The sequence below is a fragment of the Lolium rigidum genome, chromosome 5 (genome assembly GCF_022539505.1).
Source record: "Lolium rigidum isolate FL_2022 chromosome 5, APGP_CSIRO_Lrig_0.1, whole genome shotgun sequence".
Taxonomy (NCBI): Eukaryota; Viridiplantae; Streptophyta; class Magnoliopsida; order Poales; family Poaceae; genus Lolium; species Lolium rigidum.
In genome coordinates this window covers 221,543,816-221,553,578 of record NC_061512.1, presented here as the reverse complement: position 1 = coordinate 221,553,578, position 9,763 = coordinate 221,543,816, and the positions used below count along the sequence as shown (strand labels likewise).

The 9,763-nt window shown below is 50.4% G+C and overlaps 1 protein-coding gene across 2 annotated transcripts; it reads right to left on the bottom strand.

Annotated features, from left to right (window-relative positions):
- Positions 1 to 1,689: 1,689 nt before the first annotated feature.
- LOC124652304 (transcription factor BHLH089-like) lies at positions 1,690 to 5,912 on the bottom strand. 2 transcript variants are annotated; one of them, XM_047191320.1, is made up of 9 exons: positions 5,787 to 5,912; positions 5,446 to 5,702; positions 3,696 to 5,363; positions 3,365 to 3,589; positions 3,177 to 3,242; positions 3,003 to 3,071; positions 2,751 to 2,822; positions 2,473 to 2,652; positions 1,690 to 2,198 (listed from the first exon to the last, which is right to left on the bottom strand). In XM_047191320.1, exons 3-9 carry the CDS (start codon positions 4,251 to 4,253, stop codon positions 2,085 to 2,087), a joined length of 1,284 nt encoding a protein of 427 aa, XP_047047276.1. In that variant the 5' UTR covers positions 4,254 to 5,363; positions 5,446 to 5,702; positions 5,787 to 5,912; the 3' UTR covers positions 1,690 to 2,084. The 2 variants fall into 2 exon arrangements, with proteins under 2 accessions (XP_047047276.1, XP_047047277.1); XM_047191321.1 differs by having other exon boundaries at positions 1,690 to 2,195.
- Between the last annotated feature and the right edge of the window lie 3,851 nt (positions 5,913 to 9,763).

The following is a 9,763-nucleotide window of genomic DNA, read 5'->3' as shown; positions in this document are numbered from 1 at the left end:
CCATATTTATCTTTCTTGATTCTCTGAGTGTAGGTAGAATTTGAAGCAGAAAATTATTGATGTGTATTGTCAACTTTGGGTGAACAATATTCCACATTATGCAGACGCGTGAAGCCGTCAATGAATCTCAAGCAAAAAAAAATCTCCATTTAAAAAAAAAGATTCTGGGGAAAATTCATCTGCCTTCCAAGTTCCAAGTATCTCGCTGAAATGTAAAAGGGTACTCCTGAATCAGATATTACTTACTAGTCTCGGACTAAGTTACATAGTGTGCCGAACTCTAAGTTACAGAGAGGGGGGAGTTTCTTTAGAGTGTTCGTTCGAAACTTGTCATTTTTGGCTACCCTACATACTTTTGAATTTGGATGTGAAAATGGCACGAATGTAGATACGTGTATCCTCTACATAAAAAAATTGTTTGGAATTTTAGGAGGCATGTAAATACAGACTTTAGGCCTCTCGCGCTAGGTACTTGACCCATTGCGTATTTTCGGCCGAAATGGACACGTTGCACATAGAAGAAAGTGCATGTCTGTGCAGTTGCTCATGTTGATGCTCCCTTAGCGGCGCGTGGAGGCACCCTAGGCTTCTTCCGCAGTACGAGGACGACTGGGGCAGCTGCTCCGTCGGATATGGCGGTGTCGTTCTACCTTCTGGGCGCATCAGTTTTGGAGCAATTGTTGTATGGTGGGCGCAAGAGGTTGAGTGTTGTACATCTAACACACCGATGATGACGAGTCTCAACGCCGAGTCTTAGCGGCGGGGCCTTGTTGACGGACGCGGCGTGATGGACTCGCGCAGGGTGGAGGCACTATTCGACGCCATGGCGGCATCGACAACAGGCCCAACGATGGCTAAGCGGATCTCCGCCCTGAAGATGGACCATCGGTTGATGGTGTTGACGGCTTAAAAAGCTCATTGGATGAGGTGCTCGTCGTGGATCTACTAGATCGGGTGTGTGCTTCTGTTTCGGCATATGGTGACTTGGTGATGCCCACGGAAACTAGTTGGTGGGGGGTTGGTCGTGTTTTTAGGGCATATGGCCCTAACGGCATGTACTTCATCCATTGTCTGGTTGTAAGTGTTGAATGGTTGCTTCGAGTTTTATGATGTATGCTCTTCGTTAGATCTTCGGTGAATAACATGTAAATAAAGGTTCTATGCTTCTATTCGATACAGAGGCTAGGTGTCTTAGAGAAATGTCTTTCTGCCGTGCTCCCGTGCACGTGGTTGCCCTCCGATTCACATTGTTTTTTGCTTTATGATTCATGCTGCAAGTAACATTAAGTTTCGTTATGTTTCAACAATCTGAAACGTAATGGTTCATGACGACATTCGTGCACAGGATGTCCCGTGCAAGGGAGAATCACCACTCTCAGGTGTCTTATAAAGATAAACGAAAATTTGTTGGGCCTGATATAGGTTCAAGGACAGTGACCACAAGATTGACGCCATGTTATGGCGCGATCACCTCTCTCTATACAATGGTAATTCGTCCTCTAAAGCAATGAAATTCAGGGGGTGGGGATAGTTTCAAAAAAGAAGATCAACGAAAAACATTCAATCGTTTTACCTTCTGACGTACTACAACAAGAGTAGGAGCAGAAAGTTCAGTGTTTTACGAGTGGTTTTCTCTTGCAATGTCGAAACGAAGCAAACAAGCAAACAGATAATGGAACAGCAAACCCAGCATAAACCCCTTTGCATTACAACATATATATCCTGCAGCTAGCAGCGATTCAGCTACTGCTGCCGCCTCGTGCGCCATACATAAATGGCCCCAGGCCGGACAGAATTCCACCTCATCGATCGTCCCCCACGCTCCAGTGGGGCTCAAATCCGTTTCCATTCCCAGTCCCCGAACAACGCAGCAAGAACACGACCCATCGATCTACATACAGTACAGTCCAGCCACGCGCGCAGCTGGAGCTAGCAGCAGTTAAGATCTTCAGCTGCGCGATGAGCTAGCACTGTGTGCACGAGCAGCAGCAGCTTCAGTGGTCATGTGCCCCGTGCATTCCTGTTGGCCGTCAGACGGACAGCTAGGTAGCTAGACAAACTCGGAGCGGAGCTGGCACTCGGAGTCACATTTGGTAGGCGTCCTGGGACGGCCTGATGCTCAGGTCCTGCGAGGACGGGTACGCCATCTGGGCGGCGACGTGATCGCTGAACGATCCATTCAATGCGTGGGGCATCTGCTGCATCAACAAACAAACGGAAAAACCTTATCAGCATCAAGCTCTTGTTCAAATTCTTCACTGCATACGTACAGGCATATCATGTGGATGAATCTAACAGCTAGTACTAGCCTATAGGTATTGACTGTGGTCTAGGACATGGGTAGATCGTTGGGGAGCTGTTGACTGTTGAGCAGGTGTGGTTTTGGGGAGCAGTTTAAGTTGTTTGATCGTACGTAAGCAGTGAGCTGTGTCATCTACTTGCTGTGGTTCAGTTGTTGAAACAGATGCAAACCTGCGACCCATCTTTCGCGCCGCCTAGCTGCGCCTGCATGATTCTTCTGAACACGTCTGGGTTGCCCATGGCGCCCGCGCCGCCCTGCATCAGGCCCGGCTGCGATAGCTGCAGTTGCGGGTGCATCACCTCCGGGGAGAACCCGATCGACGACGAAGAAACCCCGGGGAAGCGAAGAAGCTGTTGTGTTGACAAGGTAATGTTGAGCATGGTAAGTGAGATTCCTTGAAAGGCAGCAATTGATGGAAGGGAATCGAGGATGTTTATTGAGAGCTTACATCTTTCGAGAGAAGCCCTTCTAAGTTGAGGTCCAGCCTCGGGTTTACCGTCGAGAGCTTCATCGATAAGAACTGCAAAATGCAAAGCTGAGTGTCAAGATTCTGCGGATATACATCACTGACAGAATTGCTAGAACACACTATCCAGTTATCTGTATCTACTGATTTTACTTCTATGGTTTCACACGGCAACTATGTTCAAGAGATAAAATCCTAGCTGGTGGAAAGTTGGCTACACCATGGGAAAATTACCTCAACTTGTCTTTGCAGGGACTGGACGTAGTTGATGATCTCGTCGAGCATCACCGCCTTCCCGGTAACCTGAATTCAGTTTCAAGAAACAGAGTTTCGTTACATTCGTTACGAAATGGACCGATAAGAAACACACAACTCTTCCGATAGGAAGGACAAGAGATATATGCCAACCTTGCTGCAGCCAGGAACAAGGTCCTGCAGAAGCTTCATCCTCTCGCTGATCTTCTCCCTTCTCAGCTGCGCAAACAACCAGAGTTTCAGCACCACAAGTCATGTGCAGCTCAAATGCTACATATTTCATCCAGACTAATCAAACGATGACATGTCACGCAAGTGATGAGGAGAATCTATGTATGTACCCTTTCAGCGAGGCTGTGGCTGTTGGTTGCCTGCCCACGGCGAGCTCGGACATGGATGTAGTCTTCCTTCTCAGACTCCTCCTTGGCACCCTTCCCTTTCGACCTGCCGCCGGTTGTCGTCGCCGTCGCCGGGCTGCTCTCCTCGCCTTTGTCTTTGCTGTGGGCGCTCTCGTTCGCGGAGTCAGCGGCCACGTTGGAAGACTGGACCTGATCACCACCCATCACCTGAATGAAACGCAAGCTCGTTCCTGTTAACACCTGACGCAAGTACTGAACTGAAAGCTGGAAATAGTTTCAGTGACAAGAAAGATGAACAGCTAAGAGTACATACCTCGCTGGGCCTTCTTCTCTTCTTGGAGTCCGACCCTTTGGACGAGCAGTCACCGCCAGCCGCCTCTGAGCTTGGCACCCCGCCGCTCCCAAGCTCCTGCTCGGCCTTGTCGTCCTTCCTCCGATGATCCAAGTACCCGTCCGAGGCACCACCGAAAGCGCTGCCCATGTGCTGATCACCCGCACCGCCGAAGCCGCCCATCATCCCGCCACCTGCGCCGGGGCCGACGAAGCACGAGGACCGCGCCGCGCGCTCGATGAACCCCGAGTCCACGGGGAAATGGGCCCCGAGGCCAGGCGGCGGGAGGAACCCAGGCACGGGCGCCAAGAACCCGGCACCGCGCGCGGCCGCCGACATGCCGTTGACGTCGGAGAGGCCCGACATGTTCTGCGAGGCAGCCGACGGTGCCGCCCACATGCCGGACGCCGCCGCGAAGGAGTCCATCATGTGGGCATGATGCTGCTGCGTGGAGAAGCCGCCGCTGAACTGGCTCTGCCACTCCACGCCGGAGGACCCGTTGCCCTCCATCCCTTTCTCACTGCTCTCGTTCATGTCCATCGACAATGAAATGAATTGCTTTGCTGGGCTGGCTGAAGGAATAAGAGAACGAAGATGAAGACCAAGTGCTCTGCTCGGGCTGGACAGAGCTGTATGGGCAATGCGATGAGAGGACCAAGCGAGGCAGGCAAGAACTCTTATTGCAGCCTATGGACAGAAACGGCAAGAAAAGGGGAGGCGCCTACTGCAGATTCTGATGCTATGTGCTGCGGCGGGAGACGCAGGAAGATGAAGAAGATGATTAGATGAGCTAGGAAAGAGGGAGGAGCATAGACCCACAGATAGAGAGAGAGGGGAGTGTGTAGTGTAGGCAAAGGCTTGTGGCATTTGTAGGACTACACTACTAGTACTTGATCTTCTTGACCACCAACTGTGGTATTAGAGGGGCAACAGCTTTACCCCTCTCCTCCTAGTCACACACTGATCATTTTCTAAAGAAAGAAAGTCACACTCTCACCACCAGCACCGCCATGGATTGTTTCTGTTTAAACCTTAACAATGTTAGGGCTTAATTTTTCTGCTTTATCTTTGCTAACACAGCCTTTAATCATGCTGTTTACCTTTGCTTTTTCTTACTCGTTGGTATACTTACTTGCTTGGAATCGCACATAGAGCAGGCGTAAAGAGGCATCCCTGACATTGCCAACCCTCGCAGGCATTTGTTTATGCTCGCTTTCTCAAGGCCTGCCTGCCTGGCTGTAAATTTGTGCACCCACCCCCCTCATCATTATTTGACTGTTTGCGGTTTTTTAATTGCTCGACACGGGCAATTATTTACACGCCCTTCGTGATCGGCATGATTAGTTTTGTGGAGGAAAAATTGGTGGTCAACATTAGGAGGGGTTGCAATCGAGGCCTTGCCCATTTGCCCCCACAGCAAAGCAATGGCACTTTCGTTTCATCATACTCAGAGTAGAGGAGAGATTGTTTGGAGCATATATGGGAGTTTCAGTAACTTGGCAATCCTGTAGCTGTTCCTTGCGAAATTCAGGAATGCGTCCCAAACAAACCCATATAACCTTTTGATTAGAGAAGCTCTGCTCTGCCCAGCAGAGCTGAGGGAGATGCTTTCCTCCCAGAGTTGAGATTCTCCTAATCTCAATCTTTTCTCTGCAGTAGTAAGATAAAAACTATTCGTTAGCCTCGGGGTTAGCAAACGCTCGAATCTAGCTTTAGATTAGTTAAAGCCTACCACCCATGCAATACTTTTATTCACTCCAAACACGCTTTTGCCCCCCTTACCCTTGCTAAGCTTTTAAATCCAGGCTTAAGGAAAGCATCAGCAAGTAGCCGCGTCATAAAACCATCTACGTATCAACCTCCATGGCTTAACGCTGCAAGAAGTGGCCTGCAAGCTACAGGTTATTCCCCTGGCAAGCAGCTAAGCTTACCTCCTCTTTATCTTTCTACTCAGCATCGTCTCTCCATGCCTTTTCCCTCCTCGTTTGCCTACCATTAGTGGCGCCATTAGTTAACTGTTCACTCCAAAGCGGGAAGGAGTATAGAGAAAAAAAAACAAAGTGACGTACGTACCGAATCTTGAGAGAAATGCAGAGGGCCAAGGATTGGAAAGGATACGACTTCAAACTGCTCAGCTCGGCCCAGGACATGGACCACGAGCTACGTAGATAACAAGTCTTGATAGATTCCTAGACCAGTCCCCAGGGCGATTTACACAAAAATAACCCAAAAGTGGAAGAAAAGCACAGACTGACCCTCCGGCGAAACTATTTCACCAATCTAACCCTTTTGTGTGGCGCCCCTCCCACGGGCGCCACACATGCCCATGTGGCTCCCTCCTCGCCGGCGCCACCGACCCAGCCGACGTGGCGCCATCGACGCCGAGCCGGGTGCGCCCATCCGACGTGGCGGCATGTGTGGCGCCCTCCCAACGGCGCCACACATGCACTTGTAATCCCCAAAACATACCGTGAGACAATTCCTGCGGGACTTAGCCGTTTTGCGAGGCTCGATGTGTGGCGCCGATGACACGGGCGCCGTGTGGCGCCGATGCCACGGGCGCCACACATAGAGCCTCGCGAAAACGGCTAAGTCCCAGAGGATTTGTCCCACAGTATGTTTTGGACCCAATGGTTCATATAAGTTGGCATGTGTGGCGCCGATGCCACGGGCGCCACACTAGCACTTGTGGCGCCGGCGGGAAGGGCGCCACACATGGACTTGTGTTGAAAACATGAAAAATCCTACCAAACTCCAACGATTACGAGTACAATATTGGACACAACAAGTAGAAATTTCATGACATACACATATAACACTTCATAGGTCACATTGTAGCACGTAGATTCAAACAACAAGTAGCATTACGGACCATGGTTCGAAATGACATAGGGTTCACAAATCGATACTTATGAAGATATAGTTCACAACAACACGGAGCACATCCTAGTGTCGTCCTCGACGTGTCGTCCTCACGGGCTGCTTCGGACGGCCATCCTCTTCGTCCGCTGCCTTGGCTGCTCCTGCCGCTGCTCTCGCTGCCGCTGCTCTCTTCGCTGCTCCTCCTCCTCCTCCTCCTCCTCCTCCTCCTCCTCCTCGAAGAGAACGGCTCGTCGTTCCTCATCCTCGACATAGCTGATCTCCGCGGCGGCCCGTCATCCTCCTCGGTGACAACCTTCTTTCCTCGGTTGACATAATCTTCCGGAGTGTACCGGTTTGGAGCCTTGCCCCTTGGCTTCAACCGGTAAGCCGACCGTTGCTTGGAGGTACGCTTCGGAAGTACGCCTTGACTCGGAATTAGGTCGTCCTCGGGAGGAATCTGCACAAACATGAACACATGAGATTACAAAAGTTGAAATTAGTAAGAACATGTTTCACAGCAACAAAATAGTCCATACATGTTCTTCGAAGAGGAGGATGTAGGGATTTCGCCTTCGCGGCAACCTAGCAAGTTCGCTAACCGCCGCATCTTTCGTGCGGTGTTCACGCGTCATGGAACTCACGGTTACAAAGCCACCAGAACATAATTGCGTACATTCAAAGTTGGTGATCATACCTTAACGAAATTCCGCAACGGTCCGACGGGCTTTTCATCTCGTGTGGCTCTGCTCCCACACAACCTCGCACTCCTCGGCTGTTTTCCGGATCTCCTCCCGCCGTGACAAACATAGCATACACAATTTAAGCGAGCACATGGCAATCTAGATGATGTACTAGTTAGTGAGAGAATCCATTACCACGAAGTTCAGCTCGGAAGCAATAGAAGTCGATCTCCCTCTGCGAGCAAAAGTGTCGTGCTGGCTTTGCCCAACCTCATCGAACTGGATGGGGTCGTCCAAGATCTCTTCACGATACGCGCGCTTCACTAACTCGATACGCGTGTTCTGATGGAACCACTCGAGGTAGTTGTTGAAAGCGGTGAAGTCGTGAGGCACAATCTGCTCGGGGCCAGCATTCCGTGCCGCTTCCAAGCAGTGTTGGAACGCTCGTGATGTGGCCGCTATGATGGATCGGCCAATTTGTGATCTTCCTCTGCGCGCTGCCTATCAAGCCCGCAAGAATCAACAAGTTAGTTTGTACCTCTTCTATCAAGAATCTTCCATCGCATGATTCCGAAGTTTACCTGTGAAGCGCCTTGTCCGTGTCTTGCCACATTGGTGGGCACTCCGATACAGCCCAAACTCGTCTCATCACTCTTTGCGGCTGGTGGTGTTCAACAAGCCACATGCATATGAGTGGGCAGCGCATACGCCGAGCTCGCGCCTCCTCCGTGCACTTGGGGTTTAGGTCGGTCATCGCCGCGCCAATACGGTAGTAGGTACCATATGGCTCCCATTCCACCTGCAGCATACAATTATTTAGTAGATGCCGGTAGAATCAATCAAAACTAGGATTGCAACTCCGCGGTGATCGGTTACCTGCTCGGCGGTAAGAGTGTCCAACTCCGCGAGTGTACTCGCCTGTACATGATCATTGGATCGCTCGTCATCTCCGAGACATTGTCCCAAAGGTATGCCCAAGTGGGCTCCCGATCAGGAAAGTGAGGGAAATGAGGCCATGGCGTCTCGTTGAGTACCCTGGGACGCCCAACTGATAGGCGGTCCCAGCTCCATACGGAAAGTAGGAGCATGCATCCACCAATACCGCCGCTACCCGTCTTGCTCCCAGTCCTGCGACAAGCTTCGTCCAACTGCATACATAAGATATTTGGTTACTACTTTGTGTAGCGCACTACTATAGGAAAATAGTACATAGAACAAATCATCACTGCCGGTAGAGGTAGGCAAGTGCCGCTTGTTCCCCAACTCCACCGGGCGTCCAACACCGTAAGCGCCTTCAGCCAACACCAATGGGCCAGCTTACCCCACCGTCGGAAAGAGAGTCCCGGAAATCATGTACCATAAGTACACGCGGGCGTACGTCCTCCGAGTGTCCTCGTCGGCCTCTATGGGGCATTCCGCAAAGTTAGTTCGATCCAAGTGAAAGACGCGCCGGCGGGAACTCTCTCCTTTGGATTTTACGGCGGCGGAGGAGCCCCGCCAATAAGGTCCTCCATCCGTCCGCGCCACCCATCGAAGCCGTGTTCATACACGGTGGCTCGCCACGAATAGGTAGTCCAAGGATCATGGAAACATCCCGGAGAGTAGGGGCCATCTCTCCGGCCCTCAAGTGGAAGGTGTGAGTCTCCGGCCTCCACCGGTCGACAAGGGCGGTGAGTGCCGAGGGTTCATGTGTGGCCCCCACGGCTTACAAGGGATATGAACGGCATAAGACCGGTAGGCCGGATGAACTCCGTGTACCTCTCGTCATAAGGTATATCCGGTGTGCCATGGTAACGAATCTTCAAAGGGTGAAGATCCGTTCCCTCTCCGTCATATGAACAGCCCGGTGCTCCATGTCGTACTCTTCATCCGAAGCCACACCATCCTACATGTATGAGCAACACATACAACATATTATGAGCCATTCATACCAAATATGAGCAACACATACATGAGAATATATCCAAATAAGCCATCACACATACATTCCTAACAAATATGAGTTATTCCATCAAGAATACATGAGAATATATCTAACTTTCGAATCACATATACATCACACATACATGAGAGTTCATATCCAAATACATCACACATATGAATTTCGTAAGACATACCATTCCTAGGCACATAATAGACATATGTAAGACAATAGAATGCATTTGCTAAGCTCCAATTTTGCCTTTCACCACATACATACATAAGGATTTCAACACATACATGTAAAATTTCATTCAACACATCTAGGGTTCCTACATATCTAGGGTTCCTACATATCTAGGGTTCCTACACATACACATTCAACACATACATAGCCATTTCAAATCTAGTTTCCATGTCTAGGGTTCATGTGCAAATCTAGCAAGATCTATGAAATTAGTGGATGAATGTGAGGGATTCGAAGGGGAATACCTTGAGGAATGGAGGAGGAAGGACTTGGCCGGCCGGATCTGACGATTGCTTGGTCGATTTGGTGGGGGGCGAAGGGGACTCGGGCGGCGGCGGCGG